At 43.8% G+C, this 24854-nt stretch overlaps 1 protein-coding gene across 2 annotated transcripts in view; it reads right to left on the bottom strand.

The window, feature by feature from the left end:
- PATJ (PATJ crumbs cell polarity complex component) overlaps positions 1 to 24854 on the bottom strand; it is a 208714-nt gene that overhangs the window by 36081 nt on the left and 147779 nt on the right. For both annotated transcript variants that reach the window (XM_077277129.1, XM_077277128.1), the window contains 4 exons: positions 19190 to 19262; positions 17055 to 17147; positions 2009 to 2074; positions 1519 to 1636 (listed from right to left, as the gene is read on the bottom strand). In XM_077277129.1, coding sequence (XP_077133244.1) covers positions 1519 to 1636; positions 2009 to 2074; positions 17055 to 17147; positions 19190 to 19262 — 350 coding nt within the window. The remainder of the gene's footprint in view (positions 1 to 1518; positions 1637 to 2008; positions 2075 to 17054; positions 17148 to 19189; positions 19263 to 24854) is intronic.

The raw sequence follows: 24854 nt of genomic DNA on the forward strand, positions 1-24854 counted from the left end.
CAAAATTATATAGGGGAGGACAGACAGCACAGAAACTTCATATAGGGGAGGACAAGGCACAGAAACTTCACATAGGGGAGGACAAGGCACAGAAACTTCATATAGGGGAGGACATAGGCAGCCCAGAAACTTTATATAGGGGAGGACAGACAGCACAGAAACTTAATATAGGGGATGATAAGGCACAGAAACTTCATATAGGGTAGGATAAGGCACATAAACTTCATATAGGGGAGGACAAGGCACAGAGACTTCACATAGGGGAAGACAAGGCACAGAAACTTCATATAGGGGAGGACAAGGCACAGAAACTTCACATAGGGGAGGACAAGGCACAGAAACTTCATATAGGGGAGGACATAGGCAGCCCAGAAACTTTATATAGGGGAGGACAGACAGCACAGAAACTTCATATAGGGGATGATAAGGCACAGAAACTTCATATAGGGTAGGATAAGGCACATAAACTTCATATAGGGGAGGACAAGGCACAGAGACTTCACATAGGGGAAGACAAGGCACAGAAACTTCACATAGGGGAAGACAAGGCACAGAAACTTCATATAGGGGAGGACAAGGCACAGAAACTTCATATAGGGGAGGACAAGGCACAGAAACTTCATATAGGGGAGGACAAGGCACATAAACTTCATATGGGGAGGACAAGGCGCAGAAACTACATATAGAGGAGGACACAGTGCAGAAACTACATATAGGGGAGAACATAGACAGCACAGAAATTTCATATAGGGGAGGACAAGGCACAGAAACTTCATATTGGGGAGGACAAGGCACAGAAACTTCATATAGGGGAGGACAAGGCACAGAAACTTCATATGGGGAGGACAGACAGCACAGAACCTTCATGTAGGGGAGGACAAGGCGCAGAACTACATATAGAGGAGGACACAGTGCAGAAACTACATATAGGGGAGGACATAGGCAGCCCAAAAAACCTCATATAGAGGACATAGGCAGCCCGAAAACTTCATATGGAGAGGACATAGATAGCACAGAAACTTCATATAGAGGAAGAGAAGGCACAGAAACTTTACATATAGTTGGACAAGGCAGAGAAACTGTATATATCTGAGGACAAGGCACTGAAACTGTATACACGGAGGATAAGGCACAGAAACTTCATATAGAGGAAGACAAGGCAGAGAAACTTCATATATAGGACAGGGCACAGAAACTTCATATATGGGAGGACAAGGCACAGAAACTTAAGGCCCCTTAACTTACAATCAGGCTATAAAAATTCATTGGTGCAGGCATTTACCTGCAATTTAACAGTAATCAGCAGCATTTATAGCAGCAGTAGGTCCCTTTAGGCACTGGACCTCTATGCACACAATAACATACACAGAGCAGAATGACTGCGAGGCAGTACGCTGCACGAGGCGGCTTCCCACCGTTCTGTGTGCAGTAAGTTGTTGCTTGATACATCAACAGGAAATAGTCAGGTCTGCACCTTCTCTTAAAAAAACAAAACAAGTGATCCACTTTGTGACTTACTGTGGCTGGAGAGCTCGGGTTCTGGTACAATGTATGGTACAGCGGGTCTAAGCGAGATATCCTGGGCGCTGTATGGGATCTTGGCACTGGCTTTGGACTGTTTCAGCTGAATGAACAGCTCCATGAGGAATGGAAGAAAAGGGTGAGAAAACTCCAGGAATAACATATAAAAAAAAATCAGCAACATTGTATTACGTCAGAAGATCAACCGGACCCACAAGTCAGAGCTTGTAGAGGTTTTACAGCTCAATCATTGTATATTGAAAAGTTCAAAAAGTTTGTAATAAACTTTATTCTTTAGTCTTAACTATTACATACGATAGAAAACATTAACACTCTTTATGTAAAAAACGCAGACAATCTGCAGAAAAAAACGCAATGAAAAACGCACCAAAAACGCACCTGCGTTTTCTGCCAATAACTGCAGATTTTAGTGCAGAAAAATCCGCAGGAAAATCTGCAAAGTGTGCACATAGCCTCAGGTCTCTACCTTGTCCAGCACATTCTGTTCCTCCTCTGCTGCTAAAGTCTGATCATTAATTCTCACTTTACTGTCCTGTAAAACAAATCAGAACATTAAATGAGGTCATTACTTATCTTATATAGAGCAACACCTGACCATATGCGAGCAGCTCCCCAGGAATGACTTCTAAAATGACTAACCTGAAGATTACCCTGACTGGGCTAGTTTTCATTGTAAAACAGCTCATAATAGGACGATTATTCCAATAAGGGCATACTGCCCCAAATCTAACAGAATATGACTGCTATAATACTGCCCCAATGTACAAGAATATAACTACTATAATACTGCCACCTATGTCCAAGAATATAACTAATATAATACTGCTCCTATGTACAAGAATATAGCTACTATAATACTGCCCCTATGTACAAGAATATAACTACTATAATACTGCCTCTATGTACAAGAATATAACTACTATAATACTGCCCCTATGTACAAGAATATAACTACTATAATACTGCTCCTATGTACAGGAATATAACTACTATAATACTGCCCCAAATCTAACAGAATATGACTGCTATAATACTGCCCCAATGTACAAGAATTTAACTACTATAATACTGCTCCTACGTCCAAGAATATAACTACTATAATACTGCCACCTATGTCCAAGAATATAACTGCTATAATACTGCCCCTATGTACAGGAATATAACTACTATAATACTGCCTCTATGTACAAGAATATAACTACTATAATACTGCCCCTATGTACAAGAATATAACTACTATAATACTGCCCCTATGTACAAGAATATAACTACTATAATACTGCTCCTATGTACAGGAATATAACTACTATAATACTGCCCCTATGTACAAGAACATAACTACGATAATACTGCACTATGTACAATAATATAACTACTATAATACTGCTCCTATGTACAAGAATATAACTACTATAACACTACACATCACGTACATGTAGTAGAATATAACGTCGATCTACACTATATATTTGAGTATGTTGAGGAAATTTTCAGGCTGAAAATTCTTAAGAAATCTACTAATCCTGTTTCCTAGTATAAAAATACACCATGTTCCTACAGCTGTGCAGTTCCTGAGCAGGTCGTCTTTACAATCTTTCAGTTCTGTGAATATTTGTCTACGGACTTGTTTTTCTTCAATAGTATTTGGTCTTTTCGGTAAAAACGATTTATCCTCTGAGGGTCAAAATGAGCTTCAATAGGTCGTCAAATCGCTGCCAACTGCTGAAGATGAGTCTACTGCAGCCATCAGCAGTAGAGTTGAGCGACTTTCATTTTTTTAAGATCGAGTCGGGTTTTGTGAAACCCGATTTTGTCCAGAGTCGAGTCGAGTGCAGTCGGCCGATTATCGCTAAAAGTCGGGGATCGACCGAAACACGAAACCCAATGCAAGTCAATGGGGAAGCATAGTCGGCAGTGAGTGGAGGCCAGGAAAACACCTACAGTGCCCATTTTAATGCCAAAAACATCCATTCTTGTTTCTGAAGCTTGCCAATCTTAATTAACTTTATAATAATAGTTGGGCATAGGGAATTGGGGGTCATTTGGCAAAAGTTGTGGGGGGAGTAGGGCCGGCTCAAGTTTTTCGTGGGCCCAGGAAATGCGGACTACGTCACGGCGGTGTTGCAGGGAAAGGTAAGTATTTCAACGTTGCAAGTGCTGTGATCCTGAGCAAGCAGGGGGGGCCCACTTGTTCGCATTGGCACTGGCACAGGGCCCCTCAAAGTACAGCGATGTGTGTTTGCATGGCGGGGGCGCCTCCCACCAGCAGCGACACTTTTGCGTACTCTGAGGGGCCCTGTGCCAGTGACGTCGCCAACGAGTATGCCCCCCCACCTGATGAAGGAACCTGCACTTTCATCTGCACCTTCCTCTCTGTCCCTGTGTAAGGTGGTATAACATGCGGGAAGGGGAACCTTACTTTCAGCAGGGTCAGATTCTGGCTGTGTAGAGTATAAGGGGAATGTAGTGGTCTAGGTCAATGTACCAGCAGACTCATCTAGCAGTGGCTGGGCAATGGGCAGGATGAGGAGGAAACAGATATAGGGCCAAAGAATAAAGTGGGCTAAATGCAGTTCAAAATTGGTAACAGGACTAAACAGGCGGCATTGCTTTGTTCAGTGGAGTAGCAAACCCAAGAGCAGCAGACACTGTTTCAAGGGCATAACCACACTAGTAGGCCAAATGCAGTTTAATATCTGATAGTATAGGGCGAAAGCCAGAATGTGGAAGCTCAGCTTTGTTCAGTTGAGGACAACACCAGGCAGGGGCAGACAGACACCTTTAGTAGGCCGGAACAGCCAATTGCATTTTTAAAAATGGTAATTTGGAACTGAAGGTAGAAGCTCAGCTTTATTCAGTTGAGGACAACACCAGGCAGGGGCAGACATTCACCTTTAGTAGGCCGGAACAGCCAATTGCATTTTTAAAAATGGTAATTTGGAACAGAAGGTTGAGGCTCAGCTTTATTCAGTTGAGGACAACACCAGGCAGGGGCAGACAGACACCTTTAGTAGGCCGGAACAGCCAATTTTTTAAAAAAACAGCAGTTAGTAAGAGGCAGAAGGTAGAAGCTCAGCTTTATTCAGTTGAGGACAACACCAGGCAGGGGCAGACAGACACCTTTAGTAGGCCGGAACAGCCAATGGCATTTTTAAAAATGATAATTTGGAACTGAAGGTTGAAGCTCAGCTTTATTCAGTTGAGGACAACACCAGGCAGGGGCAGACATTCACCTTTAGTAGGCCGGAACAGCCAATTGCATTTTTAAAAATGGTAATTTGGAACAGAAGGTTGAGGCTCAGCTTTATTCAGTTGAGGACAACACCAGGCAGGGGCAGACAGACACCTTTAGTAGGCCGGAACAGCCAATTGCATTTTTAAAAATGGTAATTTGGAACAGAAGGTTGAAGCTCAGCTTTATTCAGTTGAGGACAACACCAGGCAGGGGCAGACAGACACCTTTAGTAGGCCGGAACAGCCAATTTTTAAAAAAAACAGCAGTTAGTAAGAGGCAGAAGGTAGAAGCTCAGCTTTATTCAGTTGAGGACAACACCAGGCAGGGGCAGACAGACACCTTTAGTAGGCCGGAACAGCCAATGGCATTTTTAAAAATGGTAATTTGGAACTGAAGGTTGAAGCTCAGCTTTATTCAGTTGAGGACAACACCAGGCAGGGGCAGACATTCACCTTTAGTAGGCCGGAACAGCCAATTGCATTTTTAAAAATGGTAATTTGGAACAGAAGGTTGAGGCTCAGCTTTATTCAGTTGAGGACAACACCAGGCAGGGGCAGACAGACACCTTTAGTAGGCCGGAACAGCCAATTGCATTTTTAAAAATGGTAATTTGGAACAGAAGGTTGAAGCTCAGCTTTATTCAGTTGAGGACAACACCAGGCAGGGGCAGACAGACACCTTTAGTAGGCCGGAACAGCCAATGGCATTTTTAAAAATGGTAATTTGGAACTGAAGGTTGAAGCTCAGCTTTATTCAGTTGAGGACAACACCAGGCAGGGGCAGACATTCACCTTTAGTAGGCCGGAACAGCCAATTGCATTTTTAAAAATGGTAATTTGGAACAGAAGGTTGAGGCTCAGCTTTATTCAGTTGAGGACAACACCAGGCAGGGGCAGACAGACACCTTTAGTAGGCCGGAACAGCCAATTGCATTTTTAAAAATGGTAATTTGGAACAGAAGGTAGAAGCTCAGCTTTATTCAGTTGAGGACAACACCAGGCAGGGGCAGACAGACACCTTTAGTAGGCCGGAACAGCCAATGGCATTTTTAAAAATGGTAATTTGGAACTGAAGGTTGAAGCTCAGCTTTATTCAGTTGAGGACAACACCAGGCAGGGGCAGACATTCACCTTTAGTAGGCCGGAACAGCCAATTGCATTTTTAAAAATGGTAATTTGGAACAGAAGGTTGAGGCTCAGCTTTATTCAGTTGAGGACAACACCAGGCAGGGGCAGACAGACACCTTTAGTAGGCCGGAACAGCCAATTGCATTTTTAAAAATGGTAATTTGGAACAGAAGGTTGAAGCTCAGCTTTATTCAGTTGAGGACAACACCAGGCAGGGGCAGACAGACACCTTTAGTAGGCCGGAACAGCCAATGGCATTTTTAAAAATGGTAATTTGGAACTGAAGGTTGAAGCTCAGCTTTATTCAGTTGAGGACAACACCAGGCAGGGGCAGACATTCACCTTTAGTAGGCCGGAACAGCCAATTGCATTTTTAAAAATGGTAATTTGGAACAGAAGGTTGAGGCTCAGCTTTATTCAGTTGAGGACAACACCAGGCAGGGGCAGACAGACACCTTTAGTAGGCCGGAACAGCCAATTGCATTTTTAAAAATGGTAATTTGGAACAGAAGGTAGAGGCTCAGCTTTATTCAGTTGAGGACAACACCAGGCAGGGGCAGACAGACACCTTTAGTAGGCCGGAACAGCCAATGGCATTTTTAAAAATGGTAATTTGGAACTGAAGGTTGAAGCTCAGCTTTATTCAGTTGAGGACAACACCAGGCAGGGGCAGACATTCACCTTTAGTAGGCCGGAACAGCCAATTGCATTTTTAAAAATGGTCATTTGGAACAGAAGGTTGAGGCTCAGCTTTATTCAGTTGAGGACAACACCAGGCAGGGGCAGACAGACACCTTTAGTAGGCCGGAACAGCCAATTGCATTTTTAAAAATGGTAATTTGGAACAGAAGGTTGAAGCTCAGCTTTATTCAGTTGAGGACAACACCAGGCAGGGGCAGACAGACACCTTTAGTAGGCCGGAACAGCCAATTTTTTAAAAAAACAGCAGTTAGTAAGAGGCAGAAGGTAGAAGCTCAGCTTTATTCAGTTGAGGACAACACCAGGCAGGGGCAGACAGACACCTTTAGTAGGCCGGAACAGCCAATGGCATTTTTAAAAATGGTAATTTGGAACTGAAGGTAGAAGCTCAGCTTTATTCAGTTGAGGACAACACCAGGCAGGGGCAGACATTCACCTTTAGTAGGCCGGAACAGCCAATTGCATTTTTAAAAATGGTAATTTGGAACAGAAGGTTGAAGCTCAGCTTTATTCAGTTGAGGACAACACCAGGCAGGGGCAGACAGACACCTTTAGTAGGCCGGAACAGCCAATTGCTTTTTTAAAAATGGTAATTTGGAACTGAAGGTTGAAGCTCAGCTTTATTCAGTTGCAGCTTCTTGGCAATAATATAAAGAAGACGAGACAGGACAACACTCGTTGGATGCCATATCTGTGTTTTCACTGGAAAAAAAACTGTCAGTTAACTACTTGTAGGAGAAAGTTTTTGTAGCTGGAGGCCACTTTTTGTATTGTACCAGTTTTCTGTTGTATGTTTGGAACTGAAGGTTGAAGCTCAGCTTTATTCAGTTGAGGACAACACCAGGCAGGGGCAGACACCTTTAGAAGGACGGAACAGCCAATTTTTTTAAAAACAGCAGTTAATCAGAGCCAGAAGGTAGAAGCTCAGCTTTATTCAGTTGAGGACAACTTGAACTAGGGACTGCAGACAGACTTTGCAGGCTGTCCCCTGTGTGGACCATGCATCCAATACATTAACCCATTTAGCCACAAAGGACACGTAACCTTCCGTGGCCAGGCCTACAGGTCCATGTGTCTGTTGTCAGGTATACCTTTGGACTGACAAATTGACAGAATGCAAGGACAATGCGGTCTTTAACATGCAGGTGGAGGGGTGGGATGGCTTTTCTCGCAAAATAATTGTCAACTGGGTAGCTCATAGCGTGGTATATCGTAGTTCATCCTGGCTTTATTAATATTAAATTAAATAAAAAAAATAGGCTCTAGGCACTTTATTATTGGTTCCAGGGGTACACGGGCAGCAGTGGTCAGGTGAGTGGAGGCCTAGTGGAAGGAGGGACCTTAGACAGGCTTCGAAGGCCTAACATAATAAAATGGGTTGGCGGTAGGCACTTTATTATTGGTTCCAGGGGTACACGGGCAGCAGTGGTCTGGTCAGTGGAGGCCTAGTGGAAGGAGGGACCGCAGACAGGCTTCAAAGGCCTAACATAATAAAATGGGCTGGCTGTAGGCACTTTATTATTGGTTCCAGGGGTACACGGGGCAGCAGTGGTCAGGTGAGTGGAGGCCTAGTGGAAGGAGGGACCGCAGACAGGCTTCGAAGGCCTAACACAATAAAATGGGCTGGCTGTAGGCACTTTAAAATTGGTTCCAGGGGTACACGGGCAGCAGTGGTCTGGTCAGTGGAGGCCTAGTGGAAGGAGGGACCGCAGACAGGCTTCGAAGGCCTAACACAATAAAATGGGCTGGCTGTAGGCACTTTAAAATTGGTTCCAGGGGTACACGGGCAGCAGTGGTCTGGTCAGTGGAGGCCTAGTGGAAGGAGGGACCGCAGACAGGCTTCGAAGGCCTAACACAATAAAATGGGCTGGCTGTAGGCACTTTAAAATTGGTTCCAGGGGTACACGGGCAGCAGTGGTCTGGTCAGTGGAGGCCTAGTGGAAGGAGGGACCGCAGACAGGCTTCGAAGGCCTAAAATAACAAACAATAGGCTCATGGCAGTTTTACAGCGGTTACATGGATACACGGGCAGCTTGGTGGTGAGTGGAGGAGTATTTAAAGTAGGGACCGCAGACAGGCTATCAAAGGCCTAAAATAACAAACAATAGGCTCATGGCAGCTTTACAGCGGTTACATGGATACACAGGCAGCTTGGTGGTGAGTGGAGGAGTATTTAAAGTAGGGACCGCAGACAGGCTATCAAAGGCCTAAAATAACAAACAATAGGCTCATGGCAGCTTTACAGCGGTTACATGGATACACAGGCAGCTTGGTGGTGAGTGGAGGAGTATTTAAAGTAGGGACCGCAGACAGGCTATCAAAGGCCTAAAATAACAAACAATAGGCTCATGGCAGCTTTACAGCGGTTACATGGATACACAGGCAGCTTGGTGATGAGTGGAGGAGTATTTAAAGTAGGGACCGCAGACAGGCTATCAAAGGCCTAAAATAACAAACAATAGGCTCATGGCAGTTTTACAGCGGTTACATGGATACACGGGCAGGCAGCTTGGTGGTGAGTGGAGGAGTATTTAAAGTAGGGACCGCAGACAGGCTATCAAAGGCCTAAAATAACAAACAATAGGCTCATGGCAGCTTTACAGCGGTTACATGGATACACAGGCAGCTTGGTGGTGAGTGGAGGAGTATTTAAAGTAGGGACCGCAGACAGGCTATCAAAGGCCTAAAATAACAAACAATAGGCTCATGGCAGCTTTACAGCGGTTACATGGATACACAGGCAGCTTGGTGGTGAGTGGAGGAGTATTTAAAGTAGGGACCGCAGACAGGCTATCAAAGGCCTAAAATAACAAACAATAGGCTCATGGCAGCTTTACAGCGGTTACATGGATACACGGGCAGGCAGCTTGGTGGTGAGTGGAGGAGTATTTAAAGTAGGGACCGCAGACAGGCTATCAAAGGCCTAAAATAACAAACAATAGGCTCATGGCAGCTTTACAGCGGTTACATGGATACACGGGCAGGCAGCTGGTGATGAGTGGAGGAGTATTTAAAGTAGGGACCGCAGACAGGCTATCAAAGGCCTAAAATAACAAACAATAGGCTCATGGCAGCTTTACAGCGGTTACATGGATACACAGGCAGCTTGGTGGTGAGTGGAGGAGTAGTGCAAGGAGTGTCTGTCCCAGTACTCCCAAAATATAAATAGATGTTAATGTCTCGCAAAACAACCAAAACAAAAAAAAAGGTGGCATACTTAGGTACAGGGGTGGGCTCATCTGCTGTGTTTCTGACATAGTAATTTGGCAGTAACTATTTAATGGTGCCAATATAGGACACAGACACAGACTACTTTAAGTTGCATCATAGATGTCTACAAATTTGTATTGTCAGTGCCAGACATTGAATGATGTCAGCGAATAGACTAAAGATTGGTGGAGCTGTGCGACATAATTTTGCACGTGGTAGAGCACATTTTGAGCTGGGGTAGGGGGGAACTCTCTTGAGGCCGGCGGGACCGCCCCAGGGCCCCTCATGTTACAACGGTGTGTCTGACGTTGGGTGCGCACCACCACCGCCAGAGACACTACATTGTACTATGAGAGACCCAGTAGCAATGCCGTCAACCAAAAGCGAGCACACCCACCTCTTCAGACAAACAGCAGTCTCACGGGTGCTTGCGCCAAGTCGCGATACCACGGCCCCGTGTGGGGAGTTTTGCCATTTAGGGAGGTGTAAACATGTCGTATGCTGTACAATCAGCTGCAGCAAATTAGACATTAGAAAAGTAATTCACAGGCAAGAGCTTTTCATAGGAAAGCTAGGTGTCGGCCGGGCAAGGTGGGGCAAAAGATTTCGAAATCCAGTTGTGGTTCATTTTAATGAATGTTAGATCGTCAACATTTTGGGTAGCCAGACGAGTCCTTTTTTCGGTTAATATTGAACCTGCAGCACTGAATACTCTTTCTGATAGGACACTTGCTGCCGGGCAAGCAAGCTCCTGCAATGCATATTCTGCCAATTCTGGCCAGGTGTCTAATTTGGAGGCCCAGTAATCAAATGGGAATGACGGTTGAGGGAGAACATCGATAAGGGATGAAAAATAGTTAGTAACCATACTGGACAAATGTTGTCTCCTGTCACTTTCAATTGATGCAGCAGTACCTGTCCTGTCTGCGGTCATAGCAAAATCACTCCACAACCTGGTCAGAAAACCCCTCTGTCCAACGCCACTTCTGATGTGTGCACCCCTAACACTCCTAGTCTGCTGCCCCCTGGAGCTCGTGTGAGAACGATCACGTGCGCTGTGTGCTGGGAATGCCTGAAGCAAACGGTCAACAAGAGTTGATTGTTTGGTTGCTAATATTAGTTCCAAGTTCTCATGTGGCATAATATTTTGCAATTTGCCTTTATAGCGTGGATCAAGGAGGCAGGCCAACCAGTAATCGTCATCGTTCATCATTTTCGTAATGCGTGTGTCCCTTTTTAGGATACATAAGGCATAATCCGCCATGTGGGCCAAAGTTCCAGTTGTCAAATCTCCGGTTGTGATTGGTTGAGGGGCAGTTGCAGGCAAATCTACGTCACTTGTGTCCCTCAAAAAACCAGAACCCGGCCGTGACACGCAACCAATTTCCTGTGCCCCCGGGAAAGGTTCGGCATTAAAAATATACTCATCCCCATCATCCTCCTCGTCCTCCACCTCCTCTTCGCCCGCTACCTCGTCCTGTACACTGCCCTGACCAGACAATGGCTGACTGTCATCAAGGCTTTCCTCTTCCTCTGGTGCAGACGCCTGCTCCTTTATGTGCGTCAAACTTTGCATCAGCAGACGCATTAGGGGGATGCTCATGCTTATTACGGCGTTGTCTGCACTAACCAGCCGTGTGCATTCCTCAAAACACTGAAGGACTTGACACATGTCTTGTATCTTAGACCACTGCACACCTGACAACTCCATGTCTGCCATCCTACTGCCTGCCCGTGTATCCTCCCACAAATAAATAACAGCACGCCTCTGTTCGCACAGTCTCTGAAGCATGTGCAGTGTTGAGTTCCACCTTGTTGCAACGTCTATGATGAGGCGATGCTGGGGAAGGTTCAAAGACCGCTGATAGGTCTGCATACGGCTGGCGTGTACAGGCGAACGTCGGATATGTGAGCAAAGTGCACGCACTTTGAGGAGCAGGTCGGAGAACCCAGGATAAGTTTTCAATAAGCACTGCACCACCAGGTTTAAGGTGTGAGCCAGGCAAGGAATGTGTTTCAGTTGGGAAAGGGAGATGGCAGCCATGAAATTCCTTCCGTTATCACTCACTACCTTGCCTGCCTCAAGATCTACTGTGCCCAGCCACGACTGCGTTTCTTGTTGCAAGAACTCGGACAGAACTTCCGCGGTGTGTCTGTTGTCGCCCAAACACTTCATAGCCAATACAGCCTGCTGACGCTTGGCAGTAGCTGGCCCATAATGGGACAACTGGTGTGCAACAGTGTCATCTGCCGATGGAGTGGTTGGCAGACTGCGTTCTGTGGAAGAGCTGTAGCTTCTGCAGGAGGACGAGGAGGAGGAGGAGGAGGGGGTGCGAACGCCTACAGCCAACTGTTTCCTAGACCGTGGGCTAGGCACAACTGTCCCTAAATTGATGTCGCCTGTGGACCCTGCATCCACCACATTCACCCAGTGTGCCGTGATGGACACATAACGTCCCTGGCCATGCCTACTGGTCCATGCATCTGTAGTCAGGTGCACCTTTGTACTCACAGATTGCCTGAGTGCATGGACGATGCGCTGTTTAACATGCTGGTGCAGGGCTGGGATGGCTTTTCTGGAAAAAAAGTGTCGACTGGGTAGCTCGTATCGTGGTTCAGCGTACTCCATCAGGGCTTTGAAAGCTTCGCTTTCAACTAACCGGTAGGGCATCATCTCTAACGAGATTAGTCTAGCTATGTGGGCGTTAAAACCCTGTGTACGCGGATGCGAGGATAAGTACTTCCTTTTTCTAACCATAGTCTCATGTAGGGTGAGCTGGACTGGAGAGCTGGAGATCGTGGAACTTTCGGGTGTGCCGGTGTACATGGCAGACTGAGAGACGGTTGGAGACGGTATTGTTTCCGCCGGTGCCCTAGATGCAATATTTCCTCCTACAAAACTGGTGGTTCCCTGACCCTGACTGCTTTTGGCTGGCAAAGAAACCTGCACAGATACTGCCGGTGGTGCGGAAAATGGTGGCCTTACAGTGACGGAAGGGATGTTGCGTTGCTGACTAGCTTCATTGGCCGAGGGTGCTACAACCTTAAGGGACGTTTGGTAGTTAGTCCAGGCTTGAAAATGCATGGTGGTTAAGTGTCTATGCATGCAACTAGTATTTAGACTTTTCAGATTCTGACCTCTGCTTAAGCTAGTTGAACATTTTTGACAGATGACTTTGCACTGATCAGTTGGATGTTGTTTAAAAAAATGCCAGACTGCACTCTTCCTAGACTCGGATCCCTTTTCAGGGATTGCAGACTGAGCTTTAACCGGATGGCCACGCTGTCCTCCAACAGGTTTTGGCTTTGACACGCGTTTTGGGCCAGATACGGGCCCGGCAGATGGAACCTGTTGCGATGTTGATGCCTGCTGCGGCCCCTCCTCCACCTCCGCTTCTGAACTACTGCCGCCTGCACCCTGTTCCCCCAATGGCTGCCAATCGGGGTCAATAACTGGGTCATCTATTACCTCCTCTTCGAGCTCGTGTGCAACTTCGTCTGTGTCACTGTGTCGGTCGGTGGTATAGCGTTCGTGGCGGGGCAACATAGTCTCATCAGGGTCTGATTGTGGATCTGTACCCTGAGAGGGCAATGTGGTGGTCTGAGTCAAAGGAGCAGCATAGTACTCTGGCTGTGGCTGTGCATCAGTGCACTCCATGTCAGAATCTACTTGTAATGGGCATGGCCTGTTAAATGTTTCACTTTCTAAGCCAGGGACGGTATGTGTAAAGAGCTCCATGGAGTGACCCGTTGTGTCGCCTGCTGCATCCTTCTCTCTTGTTGTAGTTTTTGCTGAGGAGGACAAGGAAGCGACTTGTCCCTGACCGTGAACATCCACAAGCGACGCGCTGCTTTTACATTTACCAGTTTCGGAAGAGGAGGCAAAAGAGCTAGAGGCTGAGTCTGCAATGTAAGCCAAAACTTGCTGTTGCTGCTCCGCCTTTAAAAGCGGTTTTCCTACTCCCAGAAAAGAGAGCGTTCGAGGCCTTGTGTAGCCTGACGACGAAACTGGCTCCACAGCTCCAGACTTAGGTGGAATATTTTTATCCCCACGACCACCTGATGCTCCACTACCACTACCATCATTACCAGCTGACAATGAACGCCCACGACGACCTCTTGCACCAGACTTCCTCATTGTTTTAAAATCTTAACCAAAGTAACTTTATTTGTTGCTGTCAAACAACTTACACGGTGAGCTATAACTTCAGTATGATTTCAATATCCCTTAACAGGTTGGTGAGACCACAAGGAAAATCAGGCACAATGTTACACACTCTGTTTTCTGTGGCACAAAATCACAGAGATGACACACACGCAGGACTGTCACTCAAGCACTAATGTCAATATTAATCTCCCACCTAATTTATTTATTTTTTTTTTTCAGGGAGACTTTAGAAACCAAATAATATTAAAAAAACCAAAAAAATAAATAGCCTTTCTATGGCCCACTGAATGAGAGAGGTGGCACACCCAGGAGTCAAGACTGGCACACAAGCTGAAAGGGCAATATTACTCTCCCACTGTTTTTTTATGTATTTTTTGTTTTTTAAGGGAGACTTTAGAAACCCAATAATATTTTTTTAAAAAAATAAATAGGCTTTCTATGGCCCACTGAATGAGAGAGGTGGCACACCCAGGAGTCAAGACTGGCACACAAGCTGAAAGGGCAATATTACTCTCCCACTGTTTTTTTAAGTTTTTTTTTTTTATTTTCAGGGAGACTTTAGAAACCAAATAATATTAAAAAAACCAAAAAAATAAATAGGCTTTCTATGGCCCACTGAATGAGAGAGAGGTGGCACACCCAGGAGTCAAGACTGGCACACAAGCTGAAAGGGCAATATTACTCTCCCACTGTTTTTTTTTTTTTTTTTTTTTTTTCAGGGAGACTTTAGAAACCAAATAATAAGAAAAAAAATAAATAAATAAATAGGCTTTCTATAGCCCACTGAATGAGAGATAGCACACACAGCAGTGGCACACAAGCCCTGACTGAGGCCAATATTTTTCTACCACTGATTGATGTAGTGTTTTTGTGTTGAGGTAGAATTTAGAACACAAATCACGGAAAAAATAAATAGGCTTTCTATGGCCCACTCAGTGAGAGATGGCACACACAGGGATGGCACTGTAGCAGAAATGCCAATCTTAATCTCCCACAAAAAAAAAAAAAAACAGGGACTGTCCTACAATTACTATCTCCCTGCAGTAATGTAAGCCAGGTATGGCAGGCAGCAATAGGAGTGGACTGATGCACAAATTAAATAAAAAGTGTGGACAAACAAAAAAGATAGCTGTGCAGAAAGGAACAAGAGGATATGTGCTTTGAAAAAAGCAGTTGGTTTCCACAGTGGCGTACACACAGCAATACAGCTATCACGGAGCCTTCTAGGGCAGCCCAATGAGCTACAGCGCTGAGGGGAAAAAAAAAAAAAATAGCTTCCACAGTCCCTGCACACCGAAGGTGGTGTTGGACAGTGGAAATCGCTGCAGCACAAGCGGTTTGGTGGTTAGTGGACCCTGCCTAACGCTCTCCCTGCTTCTGACGAAGCGGCAGCAACCTCTCCCTAAGCTCAGATCAGCAGCAGTAAGATGGCGGTCGGCGGGAACGCCCCTTTATAGCCCCTGTGACGCCGCAGACAGCAAGCCAATCACTGCAATGCCCTTCTCTAAGATGGTGGGGACCAGGATCTATGTCATCACGCTGCCCACACTCTGCGTTCACCTTCATTGGCTGAGAAATGGCGCTTTTCGCGTCATTGAAACGCGACTTTGGCGCGAAAGTCGCGTACCGCATGGCCGACAAGCACAGGGGTCGGATCGGGTTTCATGAGACGCCGACTTAGCCAAAAGTCGGCGACTTTTGAAAATGATCGACCCGTTTCGCTCAACCCTAATCAGCAGTCATCTACTGAGAGTGACAGGTCCTGGGGGAGAGGCCGCCGCCATCCTTTGATGCAGAGCTGCGCTCTCACCTTGCATACCGCCAGATAGTGAGCTGGCCTCCTCCAGGGCTCATTAGTGACATTATTGGATGCTGTAATTGCTTCCTTCTGTCACACACACACACACACACACACACACACACACACACACGTCTCTTGGATTTTTTTATTTTTTATTTTACTTGTCTGGAATCTAAATGCATGAAGCGATCACATACTGTATGTGACTAAAGGTGCATTTTAGGGATCAATAAATGTTTGGAATAATTTCTCACTTTATAATAAAAATTAAATGACTCCACATAGCCATGATTGCAAATCTCATACCATTTTAGGCTTACAGTTCTTATTCAGACCTATGTGTCTCCATAGTAACAGACTACAAATAAACCCTGTGTCGTCTTACTTTGCAATCGTTCTTGTTAACCAGGAAGTGTGAAATGCAGGGTGAGTCTAAACACAGGATTTGTTTGTTCTCGTTCTTCACAAACACATAAGTCAGTATAGGAGCTGAAGCCACAAAATAGTGAACGTTTTTTGCAACAAACACTTGAAAAGTTGTTTTATATCTATATATAAAGGGATGTATCAAAACACTAAAGAAAAAGTATCCATTTCTCAAACTAAGACACCTGAATTCTGAAAAATGATTCATTTCGGAAATTCCGTTTTCCAACTCTAACTATCTTAGTTTCTCATGGGGATCAGCTAAAAAAGGCCTTAATGTGCTTTGATAGACTCTGGATTATCAAATTCTGGATTATCGGATGGAGTACTAAACTTGCAATTTATACTGAATATATATATATGCAGTGTATTAACAAGTCAGCATTCCACTGGATAATCGAGTCTATCAGATACCATTAATGCTAGATAACATGAGTTTTATCATGTAAATATTAACTTTCTTTATACTGATTTCATTTTCTACATTTCAGAAGGAAAAAAAATGCTGAAAAACCTTTACTACATGTCCACACCTTATTACATATTTAGATGTTTTTTTCTCTTTTTCTGCCTTTGTTGCTACGATGAATATGTAACATTTCATGATTTATTGCAGAGCTGTGCAGGTATTTCAATTATTGAGAACACATTTTTCGGTTCTTGCCATCATGTTTCAAGGCTGCATAATATTCAATAACGAAGGTCGTTCAATCACGTACACGCCACTTTCAGATGTGTTTGGAATGAGAATTAGCTCAGGTATAAAATGTGTTTTTTTTTTTCCAACTGATGTAAAATCAATGGCGATCTCACTAAAGAGGCACAGAAAGGACGCACGATACTCACACTTGGTTTCATCTCGGGGTCAGTAAAGTCTTTCATAAATTCGTTCAAGCTGGCATCTTCCGTCATACTGGACGCAGTGATGCCAGGTTCCTCCTAAGAGAGATACAAAGGGTTTATCAGTGACTCGGCCAATTCAGAAAAAAAGATCAATTCTGACTTATAAATTAAATCAGTATCTTGTGCACGTAATGTAGAATAAGGTCTTGACCGCTTCCCCATCTGAGACAGTTTTTGTTTTTTGGCAGTTTGCTTTTTTTACTTCTCCTGTTCCCAAAAAACTGTTGTTCTGAATGCTAACTCTTTACCATATAACATACTGAAGATGGGGGAATAAAATACAGGCTAGAACTTTATTTTTACTTTTTTTAAAAAAAAATTTGGACACCTTATGAAGACTTTTTTTGTTCAACAAGCTATAGATTTTTTTATTTATTCCTAATTGATTGCTTTAATTGCATTGTTTTCAGGAAGTAACCGTGAGGTCTGTGACTAAAAAAAAAAAAAAAAGGCAGCTTTGTCAGTTCGACTCTGGGTGTTTATTTTTATAATGCACTGCATGGGTTAAATAATGTTATACATTATGATAGAGCGATTTTTAAATGCTGATATTTTTTTCTTAATATTTCTTTGAAAAAAAGTAACTTTTTTACTTTTTACGTTTTTGTTTTTTTTAGTAATTCTAGCCGCCTTGAACCTGTGATAGCAGATGCTTCAACATACAGTGAAAGTTATGATCTCGCCACTGACTGGGTGTCATCAAAGTACAAAGATGGCAAATGCAGCACTCAGGTAAAGGGGAGGAGGGAAATTTAGTAGAGATGGGTGCAATAACAGACCTTACCCTAGGACCTAACCACTTAAATGCAGCAGTGATCGGAACTAGGTCTGATCAGTGCTGTTGGAGGCAGGCGTCAGATGCATAACACAGACAGCACCAACAGTGCACAGAGCAGGCTCAACTCCTGAAACCGCATGCATGTCATATGTTGGGAGGGAATTAATATTGCAGGCACAAATCCTAACTGTATAGATAGAGCAGTGGGGTGTGTGCACTATATGGCAGCTGTAATTATTAAGCGTTAAAGGGGTATTCCCATCTCAGAGAAGTGAATGCATACGAGTGACATTTTAATTTCCAGCGGAATACGTTTGGTATGGCTCCCAGAGGTGGGACGCACCTATTATAACAGGGCCTTGACGTGTGCCACCGGAAATGGAAAGTTGTCCAGGTGCCATTTATTTATCTCTCCATTTCTATGGGAGTTTCAAAAATACTTGTTTCGCTATTTTTGGAACTCATATAGAAATAAATGGAGAGAGCTTCGATAGCGCAGGCACCTCCAACTGACAGTGACACAAAGAAGGCGCCATTATTGAGATAGGAGCAGTTCTCAGAATTACCCTGAGCTCCACAGCAAAATACAGAATGAGTCAAACGTCTATTATGAGTTTCAAGAGTGTATTTTTGCTTTACTAAAGTTATTTTTGCAAGAAATCTTTGTTTTATAACCACAAACAGACCTAAGAGTTTAATTATGCAATTCCTAAACTCGCCACTAGACGGAGTAATGAACTACTAAATGTGGGCTGCAAAAATGTATATTGCAGTGGGCTCCCCCTAGTGGCACCTGAAGGGAAAGGCTACTACTAAAATGTGTCAGGAAGCAGGTTACAGTCGGCCCCTCGCCTCACCATGTAATTCCTGGACCTGCCACTAGGCGGAGTAATGAACTACTAAATGTGGGCTGCAAAAATGTATATTGCAGTGGGCTCCCCCTAGCGGCATCTGAAGGGAAAGGCTCAAACTAAAATGTGTCAGGAAGCAGGTTACAGTCAGCTACAAGGAAGAAAATCGTGAGGGGACAGAAAAAAAATGAAAAAACAAAAAAGTCTATTAAATCTATTGGCTCTATTAAAGGTTTAGTAAAGGAAATCTTGAGATGTACGATATTACCAAGCAGAATCAAGTAGTTAAAGTAGATATCCACCTGTCTAGTTTTAATGTTTGACGTCACTGAGCAACAAGGTAACAAATCCGAAGAACATTAATGACACAGATCATACAGTGTGAGCACAGGCGAACCGCCAGCAAAAAACTGTGAATGATACCTTGTCATAACAGATGTGCGGCTCACCTGATGGGAGTAGTGAGTATCCTCTGGTAAGGGGAACGGGCTGATGGCCATCTGCTGAGCGGCATCTTTATTCCTGATCAAATATGTAAAGAAGAGAAGATGAGGAGTCTCAAGACCTGGACAACACTGACTGCACAGCTACTGGTGCAAAATAGAAAAAATACCCCAAAATCCAACTACAGCTGATAGTATTATAGTGGTTATATTCTTGTACATAGGGGGCAGTATTATAGTAGTTATATTCTTGTGCATAGCGGGAAGTATTATAGTAGTTATATTCTTGTACATGGGGCAGTATTATAGTAGTTATATTCTTGTACATAGGGGCAGTATTATAGTAGTTATATTCTTGTGCATAGCGGGAAGTATTATAGTTGTTATATTCTTGTACATGGGGCAGTAAGTATTATAGTAGTTATATTCTTGTACATAGGGGCAGTATTATAGTAGTTATATTCTTGCACATAGGAGCAGTATTATAGTGGTTATATTCTTGTACATAGAGGCAGTATTATAGTAGTTATATTCTTGTGCATAGCAGGAAGTATTATAGTTGTTATATTCTTGTACATGGGGCAGTATTATAGTAGTTATATTCTTGTACATAGGGGCAGTATTATAGTAGTTATATTCATGTACATAGGAGCAGTATTATAGTGGTTATATTCTTGTACATAGGAGCAGTATTATAGTAGTTATATTCTTGCACATAGGAGCAGTATTATAGTAGTTATATTGTTGCACATAGGGGTAGTATTATAGTAGTTATATTCTTGTACATAGGGGCAGTATTATAGTAGTTATATTCTTGCACATAGGAACAGTATTATAGTAGTTATATTGTTGCACATAGGGGTAGTATTATAGTAGTTATATTCTTGTACATAGGGGCAGTATTATAGTAGCTATATTCTTGCACATAGGAGCAGTATTATAGTAGTTATATTGTTGCACATAGGGGTAGTATTATAGTAGTTATATTCTTGTACATAGGGGCAGTATTATAGTAGCTATATTCTTGTACATAGGTGAAGTATTAAAGCAGTTATATTTTTGCACATAGAAGACCGTATTAATAAACTTCTGCCATCTATACCAGGCCAAGGTTGGATAAGGATAACAGCCTAGAGACAGCAATTGAGAGAACCATGATAACTAAATTTACTCTGTTACATTGTAATTATAACTTCTATACATTTACATAAAGGATTGTTAACACAGGATCAGATCTTTAGATCTTCAAACTGTAAGAACATTAGACCTTTAGTGGATGTGCATTGTACTTAACCAATACCATGTAATCATATATATGACAGCACGATTCCGATCTGATCCATTCCTGACCTGTTATCATTGCATTATTTCTGCATATTTTCCCTACTGACACAAGCGCAGAACGTGGTATTGAGTGAAGGGTCTCAGGCTGCGTGCGGACCATTCACCGGAGACAGAAATACAAACACGTTGCTTCATTATATCAAAAGGGGAACAAATAAAGCTGATATGTTCCTTGTGCTCCTCAGAGATGAGCCGGTAGAGATAAAAAGCACACTGGCAGCACAAAGCACAAGAGCAGAATATCCCATGAGTAGTGCGGGCGTTTCTGTGGATCATTAAAATATCAGTGCTCTAAGAAATACAATAGGAAACAACGAGATTTAATCAGCAATTAAAAAAAAAAAAAAATTGACCCGATGGCTTAGATGAGCTGGGGCATTGTCATCTATGAAGATGACGTTAGGCCTGTGCTGTTCCTGCAAGAGGCACAATGACCGGATTAATGATGTTATTCTAGTAGTAGGGGCGTCTCACTACCGTTCACTACGTATAGGGCAGTTCTGTATTCAGTGAATACAGTGAATATTCCCTGACTGTAATGAGCGGTACCACGTGACCGCTCACACAGGAGAAGCTGCCAGCGCAGAGAGGACAGAGGAGACATCGCGGGAGCTAGGTGAGTATTTCTTCGGCAAGGGGCCAGGCGGCACACTGGGGTGGGAGGCGGGGGACACATGCAAACTTTATTTTTCACAAAAAAAAAAATAAAATTGATCTTTCATCTCTTCTCTCCAACGAACGCTGGGGGAGAAGAGATGAATTCTGCCTTCAGCACCACATGCGGGGGGGGGGGGGACAGCGCTTAGTGTAGCGCTGTCTCTCCTGCGGGCGGTACGTGCACACGGAGGAGAGTGCACACTGTTCTCCGTGTGCACGTGTGCAGGACGTATTGCAGTACGTGCTCGTGCGAGAAAAACGAACATGTCTCCGTGTTTTGCACACGGACACACGGTCCGTGAAAACACGGAGACATGTGCATAGACCCATTAATTTGAATGGGTCTATGGGTGTCAGTGTCTCCGGTACGTGAGAAAACTGTCACTACACGTACCGGAGACACTGACGTGTGAAAGAGGCCTTAATCTGTTAGTGCAAACTAACTGTCCAAACCAAGCTCAGTGCACCTACGGTGCGGTGGAGCAGTTCAGTCCATCTTCCAACCTTCTTGTTTTCCATCTATCTCGACCATTGAAATTCAACATGCCAAACCTTTCTCCGGCATCATCTGTTGGGGGGAGAGTTGGGCGGCCTCCATACATGACTGATTCTGCCAAAATCGCGGATTCAGTTGACTTATATAATCTATTTGGGGGCCTTTAGCTAATACAGATTGTTTCATGGGAGCCCGTGTCTGCAGCAGATCAGGCAGAATAGAACCTCTGTTCAGTGGTGGCCTGCATTCTGCTCACCATTTCCATATGGATCCACAAGCAATCTGCACTGCAATCCCCTATAATCATATAATTCCAGCTCCATTTCCATAACAAAATTATATTTGATACATAAAACGTTAATGCATCATTTAACCCTCCAGGACCATAACTTGGGGTACCCCCATGTAATTTGTCACCAGATATCGCTCTTAGAAGCTTTGGAAAAACTGAACATAGAAGAACACGATCATGTTGCGGGTGTGTGCTGCCGAAAAAAAAAAAACGCATAAAATATGCTAACAGTTAGGCTGTGGTATCACAGTCAGTCCTACCCTCTTTTTTTTTTGTTTTAGACTTTTAAAGCTTTTTTGCCTGGTGACGGATCCCTTTCAGATAGTAAAAATTAACCACGGCACATGAGTGCGATCCTACAGGAGTGCAACTGTTATCTTTGCACCTTAAGGTCCTTACAAAAGGATTACTGCAGAAATCTTATAAATGCACTGATCTCATAAATCCATAAGAAAAAAAAAAAAAGCAACAGAAAATAATTTGTCCACGCGTCTGGATGACGCAGAGCTCGGGCCGGATCTGCGCAGGTTGCACTGATCACAGGAGATCGCTGTGCTGAAGCTCTTTAGCTTGTAGTAAAGTGTCAGTTTCCTTGAAGTCATGAACACAACTTAACATTACTTTATTACATTTTTGCCTCTGGAAATGAATTAATGGCCTTTGAAAAAATAAACATTGTGTCCCCAAGGCGTAGTCATTAATAAGATAACAGCTGATCTGCTGTTTTGGAATTTATTGCTGGTTGTATGAACAAATAGAGAGTGCGAGAAAGGGAGAAAACGCCAAAGAGTGACAGCACGAGAACGAAATAGAGCTGAAGAGCAAGAAAGTGAGAGCTAAAAACAGACCATAAGAGTGCAAAGGAAAGGACAACAGAGCATAAGAAATGGAATAAAATGGAAAAAGCATGAAGAAGTAAAAAAATAAATAAATAAAAAGAGTGTAAAAGAGTGCAAACAATAGCTCTATAGACAACAGAGAGGGAGTAAGATCATAAGATTTCAAAGCAGACTGGGGTTTTAAGATTTGCTGTTCAAGCTCTTTTGAAGGAGCACCAACACCAAGAAATGAGCTAACACAAGGACATTAGATGCAGTAGTCAGCCAGGAAACTTTGCGCAGCAGATGAATAACACATCACGTTTCTTTCCAAAATCGGAAGATGTCCAGCAGTGCCATCAACTCAGCGAAAAGTGGGACCCAGCTATAACCATCTACTGTTTGGAGATGCATGGCCAGAAGATGATTTCATGGAAGAATCGTGGCCAAAAAGCCAGACCTTTGACAAGGAAACAAGGGACCATAAGAACTGGGGTGCAGAAAAATGGCAGCCGGCGCTCTGGACTTATAAATCGTAATCTGAAATATTTGGAGTCGGTAACACAAGTCAGTTTATTCCTAAAAAGCTGGAGACAACAATGAGGGTCTGCAGGAGCAGTGACGCACAGTGGAGGGTCCTGCAAGTTTGTGGCAGCATTTTAGCAAACGGAGTTGGGGATTTAGTGAGAATTAACAGGGTCCTCGATGCTTAGAAATCCAGGCAGATACTTCTCCATCATTTAATACCAACAGGAGGAGTCTAATCGGCTCCAAATTTATTCTGCAGATGGATAACGACTCCCAACATCCAGCCAACATCATTAAAGGGAACCTGTCACCTGAATTTGGCGGGACCAGTTTTGGGTCATATGGGCGGGGTTTTTGGGTGTTTGATTCACCCTTTCCTTACCCGCTGGCTGCATGCTGGCCGCAATATTAGATTGAAGTTCATTCTCTGTCCTCCGGTGTACACGCCAGCGCAAGGCAATATTGCCCATATGACCCAAAACTGGTCCCGCCAAATTCAGGTGACAGGTTCCCTTTAAGAATAAGGAGTCCAGGGGGTGATGATCCGGCTCCAAGGAGCTCTGATCTCACATCATCCAGTGTCGTAGGAATTTCAAGAGACAGAAGGATCCGCACAAGCCCAATACACAGAAGATCTGGGGTCAGTTCTCCAAGATGTTTGGGACAATCTCCTGCCGAGTTCCTTATAAAAAACGTGTGCAAGTGACAAGTCCTGAGAAGAAGACATGGCGGCATCGGCTGAGCACCAAACCTTAATCTGATTTAGATGTTTTGTTCGTTCACTTTGCATTTTGTTAGTTGATAAAAATAAACTATTAACACTTAGATTTTCCAAAGCATTCTTTGCATCATTTTTTCCACACTAGCCTAAAACTTTTGCACAGTCCTGTATAAGTGGGGAATACAGCGCAGTGGAGCCAGCACATTGGTATCTTGGTCTTCCATTAATTCTAAGAGACGCCTGTGCCTGACGCTCTGTGGCAGATGAAGCCTCGAGGATTTCATTATATCCAACGCATGAGCATGAAGGCGAGTAATTACAGCCCAGTTTTATGGCAATGCTGACTATATAGTGGGAGATGGGGAATTTATCGCTAAAAAAGATTTCCTGTTCCACCTTCAGCATTACAGAATATGGTAGCAGTTACGCCGCTTTCTCTGACCCCAGAGCGGCAAATCTGCCTAATTATGTAGCGATACAATCATGGGAGATGTAAGTAGAGAAGCTGGCCATTCAGAACCAAAGAAAAGCTGGGTTATAATGCATGTATAATAGCAGTCACTTTGGTTGTAACTAAGCTTTCCCAGAAGTAGATCATTCCACCGGATATTGAAGATTTACACTTTGCGGTTAAACCCAGCAGCAGATTGTGCAATAATGCGAGACATGACTACGATTGTGGCAGCACATCATCCTTTACCAGACATGAAAGCGATGATGGAGAACGGGGAAAACGTGCCGCGATTTCATGGCTGAGAAAAAGCTGCCGTGATCAAACACAGCCGGACAGTAAATCATATTGTGACCAAAGACTG

Source organism: Ranitomeya variabilis, chromosome 8, assembly GCF_051348905.1.
Source record: "Ranitomeya variabilis isolate aRanVar5 chromosome 8, aRanVar5.hap1, whole genome shotgun sequence".
In the NCBI taxonomy this organism is placed as follows: Eukaryota; Metazoa; Chordata; class Amphibia; order Anura; family Dendrobatidae; genus Ranitomeya; species Ranitomeya variabilis.